Here is a 22,438-nt window from a genome sequence, read left to right as displayed (position 1 = left end):
ATCGGCAAACTCATTAGTGCTCCCTGTAACTGAGCCAGTGTTGTGTAACTGAATGCCGTAGCAACAACAAGACACACCATAGAGTGGGATGTCACTCTTTTACATCATATTACACCTTACCAAGATGCCAACATTGATGGAAAAACTGTGATGAGAAATATTTTCTTCTGATGCTGTGAAAAAACTGCAATGTTTTCTTTTATTGAAACACAGCAGTGACCCATGGTCGGTTCTTTAAAGAGACTATCTGGTGGTTCGGCAATTCGAATTCTGTACAGTTTGTCTTGCACTTTTTAAACTCTTGTTACATGGAAAATATTATATAAATAATAACAAAACAATATTTCATGCAAGCTATTACAGCTTGGGACTAAAGAAGACACCAGGGGCAGAAGAGGTTAAGAAAATGAGAAAATGAGTACTAAGGTATTCCATAGAAGATAAATACCAGCTCAAAAATACCTGACGAGGTTACCATCATCAGGTATCCCACTACAATGGAGGATACCATGAAGAGCTGGACTGTGAGTCTGCTGATCAAGACGTAGCTACATTTCTCTAATCTCTTGGGATTAAACTAAACTATGAGCACATCGTAGCTCGCCATTATCTGCCAAAGACAAACTCTAAGGATAATCATGCCATCATCATGAAGTTTTTCAATCAAAAACATTAAAAAAAAACCTGTCTAAACAAGGAAAGAGGCTAAGTGGGACTAATGTTTAAATGTAAACAGTGAATATCTGACCAAAAAGAACACTGATATATTCAGGCCAGGATCCCAGAGAATTAACAGACAATTCAGGCAAACTAGAAGGTTGTATTAAATTGAAGGGATCACCAGAGAAGGCAAAGGTTATGGTCATCAGAGATACAGAGGAGCTAGAGAAATTGATGTGTGTACCATGCAGAGAAGTACCATCCAGTGACACTAACTCGCTAGTTGAATGACACAATCAGCATGTGCTGACTTACTAACAGTTGCACTCAGAGCATTATATGTTTCAACGATAAATGCTTGTATGGAAACTTTAACAACACCAAAGAATATCAAAAAGCAGTTTACCATAATGGCTTTATGTATGGACAGAAACCTAAAGAAGTAATTGATGCAACGACAAAAGTGATCGAGGGCGTAGTTGGATGTAATAGGATTGAAACCTGTATGCAAAAGAAGAAAGCCTGTTTGGTATCTATGGAATACAGAGCTGTGTTCTTGACATTTTTTAGGGGGTTTGAAGAAACATGTATAAATGTAAATCAGATCTTTTAACTGTGGGGACTTTAATGTTGATTTGCTAAACTCAGAGCAGCAATCATACGCCTACTGAAGTGTTTCTAAATATACTGTACAGTTTAGGCCAGACCCAGTAGGATCACATAAATATAGCAGATCATATATCGATCACATAAACAGCACCACGTAAATATATATTAACAAACCATATACATAGCTGCACAACCAGTAGTTCATTTATCAGTGATATCAGTGACCATTTTCCTTTGTTTGTGGTTTATGTCAACTGGGTAAAGAATGAAACCTGCTGAGAACAATACAGAAAATAGAATAATAACAGAAGAGGCAATAGTTGCATTAAGATAAGATCTGCTTAGTCAAAAATAGGGACTCCATACTCAAGGTGTAAAACATAGGTAAAGCTTATGAAACTTTCAATTCAATTCAGTTTATTTCTGTAGCGCCAATTCACAACAGTGGACAACAATTCCTAAAAATTTTCAAAGATGGATATGATGACACATGGCCAGGGTCCAGGGGGCATTTTTTGTCTGCCTACTTAAGAAAAAAAGGTCACTAGTGCCTAAAAGAATGATAAAAAAAAAAAAAAAAAAAACACATATAAGTACTGTCCAATAAAAAAAACCCAACAAAATAGTTAAATATTCTATAAAGGGTTACAAAATGGATTTAGATAATAGCTCTGCAGTACTGGAATTAATAGAGGAAATCACCAGCCGCATAGATAAAAGAAGATAGCAGCTGGTCTGTTAAAAAAAAAAAAAAAAAAAAAAAAAAGAATTTAACAATATTGATCAAATTATACCAATCAGAAAGTTGGAAAATAAAGGTGTACAATGGGTGGTTCTGGAGTTGAAAAGAGCTTTTTAAGTAGCAGGCAACAAATCTGGAAAAGTTAGTGAGGTTAGGATTGGGACACTGCTGTTTACTTGCTACATAAATGATATTTGAAGTTTCAAAAGTATTCAAATGTGTTCCATTTGCAGATAATGAAAAATATTTTCTGTACAGGTTCAATTAAAACAAATTATCCTTGAATTTGGAGAAAACCAAGTTCATGTTATTTGAAAATAATAAAGGAAGTAAAGATGGTGAAAGAACGTGTGAATAAAACAAAATTCTTAGGTTTGATTATGCTTTAGAAGAGCTGCTAGAAGCCTCACTTCAAAAACATGCAAGTTACTGTTTTAATAAACAGACACTTGAACTGCTTTCATTATCATTTGTTAGTGGTTGGTAGGGATGTGTCGCAGTGTGGATACAAAACTCACAGTTCTGAATCTGAATACTCAACATAGTTACGTTAAAGTCATAGTGGAGGAATTTTACAATTTTTTTTAGTTCCACTTAAAAAAAAAAAAAAACATGCACAACCCTGCACCCGCTCTTGCGAGGGACCGCCTATTAAATGCGTGTGAGAGCATGCTCGGGCACGATCTGTTTAAAAATTACTGTTTGCATCTTAGTTTACAAAAGATTTACAATTTTTCCACTATGTCAGACTCATCACCGTCATCGCTCATCACGAGCACGTAGGACGCAGAATAATCGACAATAACGAAGTACACTTAGAGGATCCACCCAGAAAAAAGAACATTCCCCAGTATATCTTTAATGTTAATCTACAATCTAATTTTTTTGGCAATACTAAAGTTGAAACTGAAGTCTTAAAATAGTTCACACCGGCAATCAATTAGTTTTTTTTTCTTTTTGTTTTTTTCTCATTACTTTCAAGGGACAAGTTATACACATGGATGAATAGCACGTCTTTCTACTGCTTTTCACCACAAGGATATCCACTTTGTACATAATATTACCCTCCTGACTGAGCAGATTCATAACAGTGGGATTCCACCTATGGATTCATTGTTAACAATAGATCAGATAGGGCCACCAGCTGCACTTTAGAGGTGTCGTGGTTTAGAAAATAAGTTGGTAATATTAATTTAAAATGCAATCATATGAAAATAATTGTAACTCCTTTCAAATGTATAATGCTTTTGTTTTTCTCTCATGCAGAAGAAGCAAAGGACTAAAAAGCTTTCTGAACTCTTCCACTCTTACAACCCCTACGACCACAAGGTAAGTTCCTCTACTTTTTTTTGGACTCTCTAAATCTTGTATTTATCAAGACCTGAGTAAGACACTTCAGTGACGTGATCTTTAAGTAGTTCGTATTACAAGGAAAGTGGTATATAAGTTCTGTATTGGATGTTGTATTTTTCAGCCACTTACTTTCTAATCGCCGTCCGCTTTTTGATGAGCACAGCCTTGAGTGTTTAGCACTCCTTCCCTTAGACCAGAGGCCATTAATCAGAACCAGGCAGAGCTGTTCTAGGTCACTGTCACCAGCATTATGTTACATTTATAGCCGTGGTTAGTTGGTTTGTCTCCTTGAGATGGCCATCTGTTGTCAACAGTGTAGTGGATGAGTACGGCACAAGTGTTTGTGCCTGATTACTCTGTAAAAGACTGAACCCAGAGATTGGTCTAAATCATAATGTGTGCACTTGTTCTGTCTGTGTTTGAGTTCCTGTGTTATCAAGCTTGCTGGATTTAAACATGACCTTCCATGTTTTTACCTTTCTGAGATTTTTGTGTCTAAATTGTGTCTGCAAAAAACAGGATCCAGGAGTTAGAATGTTCTATTGTCTCTGAATTTTGCTGAGAATGAGCTTTAGTTACGTACTTGTCTTTGAACTTTATCAACATTTTTATAGGCTAATCGTTATTTAGAAAAAAAAATGTCTACCAAAAAACAAATGTTTTGAAAAGATATGTTTGAACCCGACGTTGATGGTGAAAATCAGAGTTCCACAATGAACCTTAGGTTTGACTATTTTCTTCTTTTATGTGTTTTATGTGAATTTGAACCCTAGGGTGCATTAATTGTTTCACACTAATTAAAAGAATTCAAGAAAGATCATGCTTCCACTTTCGATAGCATTCTTTCTACACTCCCACACATAGAAAGAATAGAAGATGGACACAAACATAAATTAGACTTTTCAGCAAAAAAAGTACAACACACATTCACACACACACGTCTGTAAGAACATGGAACAATTATAATTTTAACCTAGTTAGTCTAAAATGTTTATAATTCATTAACACATTTGTGTCTAAATCAGGTACTTGGTATTTGTAAGCCCGCTCACTAATAAGATATATTGAGAAAAAAGACAGTGCTGCAGGGTGCCTTAATGAACCTGCTGTGCTTAGCTGCTGCATCTTACAAACACTGCTCAGATCTTAATTTTTCCTACGTCTTCATCTGTGTGCTTTTTTAACATACTTCTTCAAACATAAATGAATGGCTAAATACAATAGCAATGTCTTTAGCTGTTAATCTTTAAAGAGTCTTGAAGAAACAGTTCACTTCCTGTTTATTTGCATGGCCTTTTAGTTCAGTATGCAAATTTTTGATTTAAAGTCGCTTCCTTGAAAGTCTTTCAATGTATTTGATGTTATAATATAATTGATAATTAAATGGAATTATTTATTTCCCATTTTCCTCTAAATGTATCTCAGCTGAGGCATCTCCCTCAGTTGTTTGGTATGGTGTTACCAAACTGTGTGTAGGTCTGTGTACATAGTAAAAAAATAAAACTATTACGCAGTAAATTAAGCAGTTAAATTAAAAAAATTATTTCACTTTAATTATGGAAGTTTTATGATATAAAGAAGATTGTCTTAAATTTTTTTTATATGCATTTCACTGCAGTTGACCTATTTTGTTCAGTTGTCTACACTATTGGTCTTGTCTTGTCCAACCAATTGAGGGTCCAAGAATAAAAGTCGGGTAATCACAGGTTTAGGCTTATGATTGTGTAAAATAGAAACAGGAGGCTTCTGATGAAAGATCTTTTGTGTTCCTCTATAATCATCCAGGTTAAGGCAAAAACTTTTAAACTTAATGGTACCTATGGATAGCCCTGTTGGTCAGAGTTCTTCCAACATGATATGTTTCCCTTCGGACTCCAGGCCATCGCTCTGACCAACCAAAGCTATAATGACAAAATCAACAGCATACACCTCTTCATAATTTCTCTGTTTAGTAGTAAAAGGCTTAGAAGTTAAAATGTCAACAAAAAAAAATGTAATGAGTTGATACTAAAAACAAAAACACTTGACCAATACCGTAGCCTGCAATTACAGCAGTAAATTTCCAAAAGAAGTGTCTGAAAATGGTCCGATAAATTAATCTTCAGTAGATTAACACTCTCACTTCTTCATTATTTAAACAATCAGTAAAATGTCTAAAATCTGGTACATGGCCTGAAATTATTTAGTGCCTTTTCAAGTTAGGGGACTTTGAAGCGATTTACACTACATTCAGTCATTCATACATTCAATGATGGTGGCAAGCTGCACTGCAGCCACAACTGCCCTGGGACACACTGGAAGCAAGGCTTTCCTACACAGGTGCCGTTGGACACACTGATGGAAACAAGGCTTCCATACACAGGCACCATTGGACACACTGGAAGCAAGGCTTCCTTACACAGGCAGAATCGGCCACACTAATGGAAGCAAGCTTCCGTACACAGGTGCCGTCAGACACACCGAAGGAAGCAAGGCTTCCGTACACAGGGGCAACATCGGGCACACTGACGGAAGCAAGGCTGCTGTACACAGGCACAATCTGACAACAATCATCAGGAATGCGGGTGAAGAGTTTTGCCCAAGAACCTGACTGAGATGGACGGAGCTGGGGTTTAAAATAACATCCCTCCAAAGTTCATTGCAGGATTGACATCCTACGCCTTTGTCACCCCAGTATTTATTGAATGCATTGAAACCTTTGGTATTTAAAACCTGTTACCTTTATTTTTCCTCTTTATATTTGTGTATAAAACATGCCTAAAGAAATCTACCTCAAACCTATTATACATGTATATTTGAACTTGCCATAATTTCTTTAATTCTTTGAAAGTGTTAAAACCTTCAGCTATATTCCTTTACCCATACATAGTGAAAATATGCAAATGAGTCTCCTTATATTACAAATGATGTTAGCCTTAAGCTATGATTTAATGATAACAAATCTAGTGTCAGGCATGCTTCCTCGCAGATCAACCGCAGCTCTGCCTATCCTTGCTCATGTCCATACAAAACAGAAACATTGAGCAGATCAGCTTCTATTAAGCCCAAAAACCCCCTTAGATAGAAGTAAATGAAGTCTGATAAGATCCTTCATATTACATTAAGGTCCGTAGTGTATCTGCTTAAGGTTGTGGTTTATATAAGACTGGTCACGTTCTTGTATTTTGTCTGTTTATTTGTGATTCAGAGACGTTGAGTAAAAATGGGAGGTTTTGATGTTTTAAACACAATGTACCCACAGGGCCATGATTAAAGAATATTGGTGGAGTGAAGGAGATTAAAGTGTAGGATGAAGTTAAAAAAGTACAAAATGAAAGAACAAAATATTTATTTTATTGAATTTTGTTACTCTTTGTTTTCCTTCTGAATTTTTTTTTTTGGACTGATGCGTGTGCTAGGGACTCTTCTGTGTGTTTATATGAATCACGCTCGTTCTTCTCTGTACGGTGTGTATTCATGGGATTAGAGTGTGTGAGAGTGTGTGTGTTTGTGATGATTAATGTGAGGTATCCTTTAGCCAGATGGTGCTGAACAAGGCCCATCCATCAGCATTGAAAAGACCAGTGGGCAGAGAGCTGGCAGAGCACTTTGTCTAGGGCCAATGCCCCAATGGACACACACAAACACACACATGTGGACAAACTATACAAACAGGATCGTAGGCTTCGCCTGCGTAGCCCTCTAGGCTGTAGTGAAAACAAGTGTTGTGTTTTCAAATGAATGGTTTTGCTTGTTTTGTGGCTATGCCTGTCCTACATAAGTAGTTTTTCTCTAGTGATAACAAAGATGCTGGTTTGGCACCAGGACTTTAACTGAATGATGTTCAGATATTAAGCAAAGTGATGCATCAAAACATCAGTTGTCTACAATAAGCTTAATTACTCGTTAAATTTCTTGATGGAAACTAAGAAAATCTGTTGTTTATTGAATCCACTAAACACAAAAAAAAAAAAAAAAAAAAGAATATATTAATAAAATTGCATTAAAATGTACTAAACATAAATTTTCCTAAATTAGATTTTTCCTAAATCTGATTTTTTATTATTTTTTTTTCAAAGAAAATAAATCCATACATAATTCAAGACGGAAGTTTGTGTAACGCACAGGTTTTGTCTACACATTGGTAAACTGGAACTGCTCTCATCGAATCAGTTCAGCTATCTAGCTGATTAGCGAAGTGACAAGTAGTTCCTGAATACCAAAGCAAATAAAAAAACAGCACATGACATGACACCACAAAAAATGACTCCTTTATGCTCTTGCTCTTTCTCGTTTCTCATACATCCGACTGCGCTGCTACGGGTGGCCTAGTGCTCTAACCTCTAAGCCACCACTGGGTCCCTGAGCAAGACTCTTTACCCCAGACTGCTCCCCAGGTGCCGCACAATGGCAGCCCACTGCTCCCCAAAGGGATGGGTTAAATGCAGAGAGTGAATTCCCGCCATTGTGGGACTATAAAGGATTAACATTTTTTTTTTCCATGTTTAGTTTTATTCGCCGTTGGGCTCTGCATCTCTTGTTTTCGTCAAAGCTATGCGTCTCACTTCAAGCAAACAACAGTAAGTTTGGGTACAGTAAAAGCAAGGGGGTTTTGCTCTTTGGAAAACTTCGACTTCTGTCCATGATGGAACCCGAAGGATTTAGAAATGTGGGTAAAAATCATTCTGGTAGGTCTTAAAAACATGAACTTTGCTATTGACTCGTACACACAATAACCTGCAAGTAGCACTAGAATGGCAATTTTTCCCTTTGCCAATGAACTTCCCTTGTACTTAGATGGATTTTTTTTTTTTTTTTTTACTAGCACCGGTGTTTTTAGCCCTTCTGATTTTTCCTGGTTTAAAATAATAAACAGTTTTTAGAAATAAGGTACATAAACCATTCTTCCCACACAGACTGCTGTCCATTTCTTTCATAAGTGTGTCATCTCTTGTAAAGAAGTGCTCCCTGAAGGTTCTGCCCTTCCATGGTTGACTTTGTGAAGCACCCATCACGCCCAAGTTATTCTCTGCCATGTTTGTGACTGGCCTCACATTCAGCTGTTTCTAGGAGAGCTAACAAGAAAACCTCTCCCCTCTCACCGTGCAAGTCTCCTGAGAATACGTAGTCTGATAGAAACGCACATACATTCTTCACGCTGTGTTCATGGACCTGGATGACAGAGGTGACAGTTTTCCCTGTGGCAAGAGAGGGAGGGACAAGCTGTCAACATGGCCTGCTGCACCTGCCCAGCCACACAAGACACACGCACTGAGCAGTGAAGACAAGAAACAGTAAGATTGGAGAGAATGGGGGTGGCAGAGAGAAGAAACGGATTATAAAAGATTACCAAGGTCTATAGAAGTCATTTATTGAAAATAAACCACTTAATCAAACCTGGTAAACTTTCTCTTCACTTAGTGTAAATGCCTTGTGTTCCTCACTGTAGCAGACGTAATTATACTCTAAAGAAGGAAAGAAATACTGGTCTAATGATTCTCCTCTGCTCCCCAGATGTTTGTCTACATGTTGTTAAAGAGAACAATTAGTGTTTTTTTTTTTGCTTCCCTTTGGTGATTTAGTTATTTTTATGTTTTAAAGTGAGTTATTAACCGACTGTTGTATTCTACTGTTGACAGGAGCTAACCTCTGCCTCGTTCAAACTTGACATTTGTTGCTACACTGTGTTCGTTCTTTTCTTTTAATTAACTACTCTGAGGAAATGAGGAAGGGAGGATGTGAAAATGAAAACACTCCAATCCTTGGTTTGTTTTACAGTCTATCAGATTGCAGTTTGACACTAAATTCTTCTGAGTTATTGGTGCTCCTCACCCAACTTATTCGGTTTCCCTGTTGTTTTATTTGTGGACCTTTTTCTTTCTGGGATATTTTGAGTCATTTTTCAATATCTACCGTGTCAGCAGAAGTTTTGTAACAAAATGTGACTGTTTTTTCTCATTTAATATGCGCTAAAAAGAGTCTGTCCTTCGGTTGATTTCCTTTGACCAGGGCAAGAAAAAGTTTAACATACATTTTTTTTAATTCTGCTGTATAGAATTACATTTCATGATTAGAGAAAACAGCAAAGAGCCTAAACTCCACTGCACCTGTCCTAGTGTTTTTGCATGGTGACAGATATTTCATGGGTTCTACTCTGCAATATTTTCCCCACCATTAACATTTAATATAAAGTAAAAAAAAAAAGAAATCAAATTTCCACTTTGGTCGCTATGACTTTGCTGCAGTTTGCAGGATTAGATTAATATGTTCTGTCTCAATATTCTATCAGCCAGTGGCAATTACTTTGATTTTAACTGCACCACTGGAAAAAGGCAACTGTTTATATTCAGGAACAACATTTTTTGCTTTTTGTATTTACCTTTTTTCGTGAAAAGTAATGAAATCTAAGGATAATATTAGAAAAAATTGAAAAAAAAAGTTAATTAAAATTCTATGTGTTTTGAGCTGTGTCTTTGATTATGCCTCTTGTGTTACTTTGAATGGAGTGTATTTTCTATGGCTTCCGCTTGCTGCACAGTATTAATACTGTAGCTGCTTTTGCCTACTTATTGGGTAAAATATAGTAATGTGGTTTCTTTCAGTTGACATAAAAGAAAACTTTTTCTATTTCCTCTCCAGAGCTGAAAGAAATAAATCCGTGAAGAAACTTTTTTTTTTTACATGTCACTTACTAGTTCAAAGAAGGTATAATATTACCTCAAATACAGAGTTTTGGTTTGTTATATTTCTATACTAGACAAAAATATTCAAGGCTTATTTGATCATCTTCCCTTGTCTTCTTGTCTTAAATCGTACCATTTGGTTTTGTAGTTTCTGGCACAATTTTCCAGTATTTTCATTTATGAGTTGGTATTTTATCATTTTTATCCATCCAAATGCAGTTTTTGAAAGAAATAATCCTTTTGGATGAAAATACCTGTCTTTTTTTGGCAGGCGCTGTTGTTGATTTACTCAGGTTATGAAGTCCTGAAAGTATGGACAGCCGAGGATACAGATGATAAGCAGGCAGAGCGAACAGACCGCTCCGTCCACAAGCGCAGAGTTGATCGCAAACACAGCTGGCAGAGTAGAGACAATCATTGAGTGAGCTTTCGGAAGATTTAAAAACTAGTACTAGTCTCACTGAATGCTCAAATTGATAACCGGCCGTTCAATGGTAGCACAGAAAATATGCTTTATGTTTGATGTCTTTAAATACTTAGTGAATGCGCAGATTGAAAAATAGTTCGATGCCTTTAACTTTTTAAGTTACTCAGACTAAATTTGATTTTCTTAATATTTAAAAATCTAAAATACTTAAAATGATCAAATATGAAGCGGATCGTTCAATGCTAAATAATTAATGACACAGTTTAAATTAATTAGCTGTTTTTTTATTTATAAAATATACAATCATGGCTTTTTTTTCGTGCTAAAGGACCTCATGTTAAAATGTACTCTAGATTATTTCAGTATCAAAAATATGATCATTAAAATTATCATTCTGCAGAAAACAAAGAAATTACATTGAATTTCTTTTGCATGGAGCACCTTAGTTTCAGACCAATTAAAACTACAGTGCATAAGTGTGTGATACCTGGACTAAATTATTTAAAACTATTTTCTTTCTAAAACTGCTTTGTTTTGCATTGTTTTTACCTAAAAACTGTCATATGGAAGCAAATATTTAAAGGCTATAACATCTTATCCCATTCTTGTCAAGTTAATATCGTAGCTTGCCTTGAATTAAGAGACAAAAGTCATGTTGCATCTATATCTGTCTTTTATGGCAAACCTTTTGAGTGGCTGACTCTTGTAAAGTACAAAGAGGGACAAGTGACAAGTAAAAAACATTGCAGGTAGTCAATGAAAATCAGCATAACTGATATTTGTGTTTATTACCTTTATAAAACACCTTTTCTACTGGTATCTTCCTTTTTCAGCAAAAGTTTGAGTTCATTTTTCAATGACAGAGTTTAAAGGGAACTCATTTCTTTAGCTAGTGCCAGTTATTCCCACACCAGTGTTTATTAATAAACACATAAGTTACAGGGGAAATTGAACATTTTAACAAGTGTGTTTTATAGGCAGTCCCTCTGCAAATGTAATAATTTTACTGAAAGTTTTTTTTTTTTTTTTTTTTTTTTTTTTACCCAGAACATTGTTGTGTTCTAAACATGTTAAAATGTAATATGTGTACTCCATTTTAAAGGTAAAGGTGATCAGTACATCAAATGTAAAAGGTGAGAAAATAGAAAAATAACTGAAAACATTCTACTGTAGGTCAAAAGTCTTTGTGCACAGTATTGGCTATGTTGTAGTTTTATTTTCCATTTTCACTCCTTTGACCTCCTGAACGTTTGCACCAGCCCACCTGAGCTCAAAAGAGAAAAATATCCCTATTCAGTTGCAGTTATATTTTTCCCTTGGACACAAAGCATACCAATTATTAAAACCGTAACATATAAAATGATCTATTCAAAATATGCCTTTTGCTATTATTTCTGTTAACTAACCAACACTCTTATCAGTGGTTCATTAAAAAAGATAGCGTCAGCTTCAGCACAATGTGACTAAGATGTGAGGGGAGGGGGGATTCAGTGGGGAGGGAAAATGAAGTGGCAGAAAAGTGAATGACAGTGGGGTGTTGGGCCTCTGTTACTAAATGGTTTTCTAGACAGGAGAGAGAAAGCTTTCCTATTCAATCAAAAGGCCTGCTATTCAGCCAGGTTTCCTTTAAAAAGCCGTGTGTGTTATTGTATTGTAGATGGGTGTGTGTTTCTATATCATGCAGCAGCTCTCTAGGGAGGAATTTCTTTTTGAATCTTTCATATCTTTTTATATAATAATATATTAACATTTTCTGCAGAGTTTTCTGACTTCAAGGATGTGTTTTATGTTTCTTATTCCATATAAAACACCCTCCATCTGCATTAAAATGAAGAGACAAATGTTTAATGGAATTTTCTAAATTCTCAAAAGCTAAAGTTGTGAATTGAACTGCAGAATAAATGTTGAAGATTCTCTGCAGAAATGTTTCAGGAATGTTAGATCCATTTTATTGCTGCTACTGTACCTTGGTGAGTTAAAGAAATGACATTTTATAATAAAATATATATTCTTCAGCAAAGACTGCTGACATAATACCGTATTCTCTTTAGGTTCTGCTACACTGCTGCTACATGTGTAGAGATAAAAGAAGAACCATAGAGTTAAATCAATAGGTGAAAGTAATATTTTAAATGGCGTAAAAAGACAATTTACCATGGCGATAAACAGTCCTCAGTCTGGAGAGTGCGAAGATAAAGTCGTCCACTAGGAAACTGAAGCAGCTTCTTTATTTACAAAAGACAAAGTAGACTTATTATTCAGAGATTGGGAGACTGGGTTCTTCTTCTTGATGAAGCAAGATATGTAAGACTGATTAAATTAGGATTTTAGTGGAAGTAGTGAAATAAAACATTTTTAGAAGACCACAAATGTAATAAGAAAAATTTCTAAATAAGAAAATATCCAGATACTCAATGTTATGATTCTTGTCTGGTACAGCAACAGATATGCAGCTGTGGTCATTCTTATTATATAAATCTAACCCACTTGTTTAGAATATTTCTCACTGCTATAGTTGGTAATTCCACTAACTGACAAAATGCAGGTAAAAAAACAAATACTTCCCTTGGCATTGCTGTTGATTGATGTTCCAAAATACAAAGTTTACTGGAAAACCTAATGTTTTTTTCATGGAACTGCCACATCATCAAACAAACCTTTTTTTTTTAAACCAAATATGTCATATAATCACCCGACATGCTTTGTAAGACTAACGTTGCTCTTCTTCTTTACATTTTATTTAAACATTTGATTAGTTTTGATACGTGATATTTGGATGCTTCATAAAATCCTTGTTTTGCAACTAAGGTGTAAAGCTGTTGACAAACTTAGTTTGTCAACAGCTTTACACCTTAAAGGCAGAAGAGAGTGTGTTCTGTATGAATTAGTGTGTGACTGCAGAGCTAGAGAGCATTTATATTATGGATGGAGCCAATAAACATCTGTAATTATTAAAACTAGCAGGAAGATGGGCATGAATAGTTTGATTTAAAAGTCACATGGGATAGATGCTGAATGAAAACGGTTGAGTTAGTCAAAATTGATTGAATTAAATCCTAAGAAGTATCCTGGTTAAAATGTACAACTTGTCTTTAGTAAGCATCCAGAAATCACAGTTTGATATTGTGGAATCACTACACTGCTAATAATGGCTTATAAGCATTGACCTTTACTAAAGCCTTTTATTAACCTTCTTGGAAAGTTTACAGCACATTTTCTCTGTATTTCTGGAAGGCCATCCTCCCCTGAGGAGGTGGTTTGCTTTCTGAGTTTCTTTAGCCCTCTTTATGTTGTATAGGGGTCTCATTTGAGATGTAATCTGATTCCTGTGTATTAGGTTTACCATTGCATTGTCTATTTAATCGTGTTATTTTGGTATATCAAAACTTATTGGTCTAAATAAATATTTGATTAACAAAACATAAAAAAAGAGTAAAATACTGTGAATCATTGGTGGGACATTTTCTGTGAGGTAAAAAAGTTGAGCAAAAAATGAAAAGTGTCTGTCTGCTTTGTTTTATAAGCTCTTTTCTAACATTTTATGGTTGAGTTTTTACCTAAATAAAACTTAATGTGCATTTTGTTTTCATATAAAAGTTGTAATAACTAAAAACCAGGTGATATTTCATAGTTTGCCGTGTTGTCTTTTGTCAATGTTTTCCCATTCTGCACATTAGCCTGGACTTTCTTTGCACTTGAAAGCTGCTTGTCTCTGTGTGTGCAGATGTATGAAAGCCAGACTTGTTGAAACGAAGCATGGCTGTTTGAAGCTGTGCCAGTTTAAAAGTGGACCCTAAGCTCATTAAACAGCCTAAAGCATTTGGGATTTTCTTTCTATTCAAAAGAGCAGGCTTTTTTTTTTATTTAATCTGCAGATAGTTTTAATGTTTGCAGAAAAAGCTGGTAAAAATAAAGGTGAATGAGTGCAGGTGGGGATCAGACATTGACCCTAATGGCTCATTTCCTTTAGCCACACCTACCTGAAAAGAAAAATCTTCATTTAGAAGTTGGAGTATGTGTTTAAACTATTGGCAGTGCAGTTTTATTTTGCAAATCAAACTCTATCATATGAAAATTGTAAGATATTTAGTTTGAAACAGTTTGTTCTTCAGGGTCTAAGTTGTTAAATACATAACTGTAGTAAATCAAATCAGGGTCAGAGAAAGCAAGTGACATAAATGCTCTAATTATGCAATGCCACCATGGACTACACTTTGAAGTTGGTACCACTAGCATTAAATTGTCCTAATGCACCTTTGAAATTATTCTAAAGAATAAATTCAAATAGCCATTCAAATACGAATTACAAGTACTATACATTTGTGTCAGGTTTTCCTTGGTTTCTTTAAATTCAGAGTTTAGCAAACCATTTCACATCTTGCTTGTTAAAGCACTTACTCGTTTTGACACCATGAATGACATTAAATAATTTGAGAGTTTGCTCCATTTAAGTTACACCTTTTCATGGTGAAGCAAACTTAAAGTCAGCACTTTGTAGAGCCACCCTCTGCAGCAATTATTGCTACATGTCTTTTGGATATGCCTCTCATTTCAGGTCGTCAGATCCTCAATTAATTGACATCCATACTTTGACTAGGCCATTGTCCCTTCCTTTCTGGACGCATGTTGAACAAATTACAGTCTCATACTGCCACAATAAGGCTACTGTCCATCTTTACAAAGGTTTTATATGGCAGACTACACCCTCTTAGGTTTTATACGACTAGATTAATTTAATTTATGTATTTTTAGGTGTTTTTTGGGGGATTTTGTTATGATCAGCTAACAAGTTAAACAGTTTTAATGTTGTTCTGGGTCTATGTCCTGCTCCAAGGTAAACCTATGTACTCTTATCTAGGCAAATCACTCAATGCTTCCCCTGCTGCTGAGAAACATCCCCACAGCATGATTCTGCCACCACCATGTTCCACTGTAGGGTTGGTGCTCTTGTGCTCATGGGATGTATAGGGTTTGCCCCATATGCTGTTTATCATATTACTTAATGACTGAAAAGTAATATATTTTTCTCACCTGACCAGGGCAACTTTATCCCTATATTTGGATGTTTAATCTCAAAACATAAAAAATATTCACCCAGTAACTGACAAAAGGCAGGTACAGTAGAAGTTATTGACTGTAAGCAAAATGACCAGATTCTTTTTGAGTTTAAACTAAATATTATTATTAAATTGTATTATCCTTCCATAAAGTTCAGTTGTAATCGGTCTACAGCTTTAAGGTCCTAAGCATTAAGGTCCTGTGACTGATTCTTAGGTCTCTGCTGTGGAACTTTCCTAATCCATCAGGGTTACCTTTGGTGTCTGCGCTGCCTCTCTGATTAATGCTCCTTACCCCAGACAGTGAGTTTTGGTGTGCGACCCTATCTTGCCATGTTTGTTGTGGTTTCATTAGGTTTTTTACCAAAAATCTTTTATTAATTGATTAATGTTTTGCAAAAATTTATTGGGTATGTTTATTTTAATTGTCCTTTGCTCTAACCAACCAACTAATGATGTGATACCTCTTACTTAATATTAATGCAGCCTTTGGGGTCTTTCAGAAACGGATGAAACATGAGACAATTAAGATGCTTTTACATAGTGGAGGAGATGTGTTTTCCAACTTCTGCAAGGACTCTGTGTGACCTCGAGGCAGACTTGTGCATGCAAAGCAAAACTTTTACATATGCGTACATATTTAGATTACATATGCCATGTAGTGTCCAACTACACTGCATGCCAAGAAAATAGTTCTTACCTGAGAGAAGTGTTCATCACCAAATCTTTCAAAGGTGGCACTGAGCTGACAAGGCTACCAGGCAGTAACCAACAGTAGCGTGTCACTGGCGGCAGTCGCAAGGACCCACAGCATCACAGTTGCACCTTTCGCCTCACTTGACACCCACTTTTCTGCTCCCACTGGTGGAAACGGCACAAAGCACATATCTAGAAATTGTTTTTGTAGATGTGGAGGGTAAACTAGTTTGAAAATGCTATAATGGGGTCAGAAATGAAAGCATTTGTCATGGATAATCTAGGAAAAGGCCCGCTCTACTAGAGAGGCTGAAATGTTTGCATGGCTCACAGGATGCACAAAGTGTGCTAAAGTGCGTGGGGTTTGCACCCAGGTGGACTTCATTGCTCAAATGATTTGACATTTTAAGATTATATGTTGCATGATAAAATCTTTGGGGGTTTCATAACCTCCGCATGATGGATAGTATGAAACTACACTAACTACCTGCAGATCCATCATGCAACGTAAGATGAAAAAACATATTGTGAAAAACAGGTTTAAATGTAGTAGGTTTGCTAAGAGGCAAGGGGGTACATATTTTTGCATGGTACTGTAGATATTACTGAAAAAAGCATTTTAATTAAACTAACATTAATTAGAGTCTGTTATTTCCTTGTGTTGGTTTTTCTCTCAGCCATCTGACTGTGTTTCTGTTACTACTTTCTAAATAGATCCTTATTTGAAGGGAGGGCGCAGAGCCCTGAGGGCTTGTCAGCTAACTTGATAATATGAAGCTTCTGTTGAAAGAAATCAGGGAGGCACAAGTACTTAATAGCCACCTGTGTGTACTTTGTTATTGTGCTTGTAAATCTTTTCAAAGCCTTGACTCGTTTGATGTCCTCTAAAGTACTGCTTCTAAATAGAGTATACACTTAACATATTGATCATATATTATTTCAGTCTCATTTCATTATAAAACATTTAATTTGGAATAATTTACCACTACAGAAGGAATTAAGAAGGGGTGCAATAGATCATCTCAAATAAAGACTACCATTCAAAAGTTTGGGGTCACATTGAAATGTCCTTATTTTTTAAGGTAAAGCACTGTACTTTTCAATGAAGATAACTTTAAACTAGTCTTAACTTTAAAAAGAATACTCTATACATTGCTAATGTGGTAAATGACTATTCTAGCTGCAAATGTCTGGTTTTTGGTGCAATATCTACATAGGTGTATAGAGGCCCATTTCCAGCAACTATCACTCCAGTGTTCTAATGGTAAAATGTGTTTGCTCATTGGCTTAGAAGGCTGATTGATGATTAGAAAACCCTTGTGCAATCATGTTCACACATCTGAAAACAGTTTAGCTCATTACAGAAGCTACAAAACTGACCTTCCTTTGAGCAGATTGAGTTTCTGGAGCATCACATTTGTGGGATCAATGAAACGATCAAAATGGCCAGAAAAAGAGAACTTTCATCTGAAACTCGACAGTCTATTCTTGTTCTTAGAAATGAAGGCTATTCCATGCGAGAAATTGCTAAGAAATTGAAGGTTTTCTACAACAGTGTGTACTACTCCCTTCAGAGGACAGCACAAATAGGCTCTAACCAGAGTAGAAAAAGAAGTTGGAGGCCGCGTTGCACAACTGAGCAAGAAGATAAGTACATTGGAGTCTCTAGTTTGAGAAACAGACGCCTCACAGGTCCCCAACTGGCATCTTCATTAAATAGTACCCGCAAAACACCAGTGTCAACATCTACACTGAGGAGGCGGCTGCGGGATTCTGGGCTTCAGGGCAGAATGGCAAAGAAAAAGCCATATCTGAGACTGGCCAATAATATAAAAAACATTAAGAAGGGCAAAAGAACACAGACATTGGACAGAGGAAGACTGGAAAAAAGTGTTTTGGCTGGATGAATCCAAGTATGAGGTTTTTGGATCACAAAGAAGAAAGTTTGTGAGACGCAGAACAAACGAAAAGATGCTGGAAGAATGCCTGACGCCATCTGTTAAGCTTGGTGGAGGTAATGTGATAGTCTGGGGTTGCTTTGGTGCTGGTAAGGTGGGAGATTTGTACAGGGTAAAAGGGATTCTGAATAAGGAAGGCTATCACTCCATTTTGCAACGCCATGCCATACCCAGTGGACAGTGCTTGATTGGAGCCGATTTCATCCTACAACAGGACAATGTCCCTAAACACACCTCCAAATTGTGCAAGAAACTATTTAGAGCAGAAGCAGGCAGCTGGTATTCTATCGGTAATGGAGTGGCCAGGGCAGTCACCAGATCTGAACCCCATTGAGCTGTTGTGGGAGCAGCTTGACCGTATGGTACGCAAGAAGTGCACATCCAACCAATCCAACTTGTGGGAGCTGCTTCTGGAAGTGTGGGGTGCAATTTATCCAGATTACCTCAACAAATTAACAGCTAGAATGCCAAAAGTCTGCAATGCTGTAATTGCTGCAAATGGATGATTCTTTGACAAAAGCAAAGTTTGATGTAAAAAAAAAATCTTATTTCAAATACAAATCATTATTTCTAACCTTGTCAATGTCTTGACTATTTTCTTTTCATTTCACAATGTATGGTGGTGAATAAGTGTGACTTTTCAGGAAAACACAAAATTGTTTGGGTGACCCCAAACTTTTGAATGGTAGTGTAGGTATTGACTTTAAGTGTCATGTAAACACTGTTCTTAACGATTTTCATGGTTTACTAACTGTGCTAAAGGAATATCAGTATAAATGCTGCTATTCTTCAAAGGCATCAGATGTTTGAACATTATTGAACAACCAGTACCATGAACAGCAAGGAATATGTGGAGAAACTTACTAAGACATGCCAAAAAAGTTACAAAACAAACCACTGGACTTTGTTTTCCAAGTCTGAAGACTTCCTATCCAGGAAGCTTTTTCAATTTGAAAATGTCTGAAATAGCATTGAGTTTCAAGCTTTAAAGAGTAGCCTTAAATGACTATGACCTGGATGACTGAGAATCTTCACCAGTTTCCCACAACATGGTGGGATACATTTGCATAGGAACAGGAAAGTTAAGAAGTCCTGGTACTCTCATCCAGTCCATAGGCTGAAACATCAGTCAGAGGGGATTCAACCCTCTTCTCCACCAGGGACAGCTGCTGTTGGAGTTTTTGGATATAAATAGACCCATCTACCCATCTGTCATACCTTGTTTGGTCTGTTATATATCGTTCCGGTAAAGCACACTATATGGTATACTATTGCCAGATGCTAATCCATGATTTTGTCCAGTATGCCTTTTACACAATATGTGCTGAAGATCTAATCCTCAATATCCACTAATAGGCTTAATGTTTGGAATAAAGGGACACAACATAAACTGGTCACATTTGTTTGTTGACTGCTATGAATAATATCAGAAAAACAGAAGTAGGATGAAATGACTTCAAGAAAATGAAATGACAGGTTGACCACTTCCAGTCATCTTCTCTCATGCAGAAGCAATGTGCTGCCTTGAGAGCAGTCGTTTCCAGGAACTTCAGCATAAACAAATTAAGTCAGTGTCCCTACAGCTCTTTGTGTGCTTATCTGGAGATTTATTTGCCTCTCTGTGTATTTTGAATCTGTGTTTTTCCAAACTGTCTTGGGTATAGCATTTATGCATATGTGTGTAAGAGTCTGAGTGGGAAAGAGACAGAGAGAGAAATAGCCATTGTTTACATGTTTGGTATCTCTGTTATGGCTCTAACGGGAAAGCCTGTTTGTCCTCATGCATGCAAGTACTTAGTACGCTCTGACTGGTGCACTCTAAGGCAGTGCCTCTAAAACTAACTGCAAGCCCATATTATAATAAGATTGTTTGAGAGCATGTTTTATCTGAATAACACATGCATTGACAACAGTACTTCAAGCTGTATTTGGGTTTGAAAACAAGCAATACACTTCATTCCTTGGCATTAGTGTGAGAACTCAGTTTAGTCTTCAGGACAACAGCTTTAGTTATTAGCTATGTTTGAATTTTTAACCAGACCGATTAAAAAGATTACTGATAAACTTTCCTTTTTACAGTTAATATTTATCCATATGGCACTACCTCACTTTAAACTGAAATTTCTCCAGGCAAGTTAAAAGGCCAACATATCCAATATGCATCTGAACACACTACCTATTCATGGGCAGGCATTTATTTTTTGACATAGTTTAATGTGTTACTGTGGGTTTAAGCGGTTCACATGAATCTAGAGAAAAATCATTTTAAAAATAATGTTATTGTCTTTTTTTTTTTTACTTTGAGTTCTTACAAAAGCTCCAAGTCTTATTTCAGATTGAAACCTAAATGTATGCCTTAAAAAAGAGAAGTATGCAATAAAATTAACTTATGCAGACAGATTTAATTGTACATGTTGTGCAATGCAAATCACCAATAACAGAGCAGTACATTGAACACTTACTGAAAAAGGGTGATTATATTCACTTCACCAAAATAAAACATGCAGGGAGCATAAGTGAATTCAAATGTTATAAATCAGCAGCTAAAGTAGGTCATTGAGAAAAGGCTGTCAAATTAATTTTGATGTATCTGTAATACCAAGTGATAATATATCAGCTGATGACATGTAACTCTTCTCTACTACATAAAGCATTGTGATGCTTTTTATTGGCTTTTGCAATTAATCGTTTTTTGAAAACATCAACTTCATTTTACTTCAAATATGTGAAAACCTTTAAATGAATGCTTTGAGAATTGTTTATTTTTCAGGATTTTTTAAATTTGTAGGCATTCACTGTCAAAGTGTTTGAATAGAATTGCCTGATCTCTCTCTCTCTATATATATATATATAGCAGATCATCAAAGATGGAAAAAACATAAAATACTTGCATGTATAAAGTACATATATAGGCAAAACATATTAAGCTTAAAAAAGGAGTGGGTAGAAGAAAATGTATAAAATCCCACCAAAGATATGACTGTTTCACAAAAGATTATTTACAAATCCAACATATAATTCTTTTCGGCTTCACTTTTGTTTTTTTTATGCATGGTGTCTATAGAGAGTTACATTTTTAAAGACTGTCAATTATTTGGTGAGATCTCAGGTTTCTGGCTGGTCCCACACAGACATTTAGTTTTTACTGATACAAACAGCGCTGTCCATTTCATTGGCCTTCCTCAGCCAAATTTCACTCAGAGGCCTGACATCTGCTGGAAAACAATCAGCAACAAAGAATGGTTTTATAAAATGTGCATAAAACATGCTATATGTATGCCCTCACTTATACATTGGACAATTTTATATATATGTGTGTCCATATATGTATGTACACATGCATACATATATTATGTTGTGTCACACTATGCTTGTGGGGACTTTCCAATGACATTCCATTAATTTCTCACTCACTTCTATGGACTAACCTAAGCCATTTGCAAACACATATCTAACACTACACCTAATCTAAACTCAAGTCATACCTTAGTCCAAAACCCAACCCCCACCCCAAAAACAACACTTCTCATGAAGACCAGACTTTGGTCCCTCCTCCCTATAAGTCCCCAAAATCTAGCATATTCCTGGGAATTTGTCCCCACCAGGTAACAAAAACATGGCCACACACGTAGTGTGTAAACAGACCATTCTACACCTACAGTATGTAAATATAACTTCCTCTGTGTCATTTAGGATCATTATGTCCGTGTGTGTATTTGAATGTGTGTATACATCTTGAAGCCTTAATCCTTTTTAGCTATAAATCAGTCTGTGCCATAGAAATGTAAATATCCTTTTCCATTGGGTGTCATGTTTCTTTTAGGGTATCTTTCCTATGCAGGTTATAATTATTATTATAATTTTTTTTAGATGCTTTGATTTGCATTTTAGGAGCTGAAACAAAAAATTTGGTTAATCCTGATTAATTGATCATTAAAATAATCATCAGCTAATTTAGTAATTGAGTAATCATTAACTGGAGTATAGCGATTCTAAAACATGTCTTTAGACGGCAGAGCAACCCATTTAATGCAGCAATTATAACAAAGTTGTTAATTAGTATATATACATTTTGCATTTAAGATTTTTCTTTCTGTCAATATGGTCTATCCAGAACAAAAAACAAATTGAACTAAAAAATGTAGTTTCATCTGGTCCACTTAAGATAAGAATAAAGTCTAGACAGGAGACTGTAAATCATATTAACAAAAAAATGTCCATGCTTAAAGCAAATATGAAAATTAACTATATTTATTACATCAAATATGGATACC

General features: G+C 35.9%; 1 protein-coding gene across 1 annotated transcript in view; it reads left to right on the top strand.

Moving 5' to 3' along the window:
* cdkal1 (CDK5 regulatory subunit associated protein 1-like 1) overlaps positions 1 to 22,438 on the top strand; it is a 260,805-nt gene that overhangs the window by 186,293 nt on the left and 52,074 nt on the right. Inside the window, exon 12 of the mRNA XM_038275895.1 lies at positions 3,278 to 3,340. Within this exon, the coding sequence (XP_038131823.1) occupies positions 3,278 to 3,340 (63 nt within the window). The remainder of the gene's footprint in view (positions 1 to 3,277; positions 3,341 to 22,438) is intronic.

This window comes from Cyprinodon tularosa, unplaced genomic scaffold (assembly GCF_016077235.1).
Source record: "Cyprinodon tularosa strain WSP-4 unplaced genomic scaffold, ASM1607723v1 ctg98, whole genome shotgun sequence".
Taxonomy (NCBI): Eukaryota; Metazoa; Chordata; class Actinopteri; order Cyprinodontiformes; family Cyprinodontidae; genus Cyprinodon; species Cyprinodon tularosa.
This window is presented reverse-complemented; position numbering and strand designations above follow the sequence as displayed.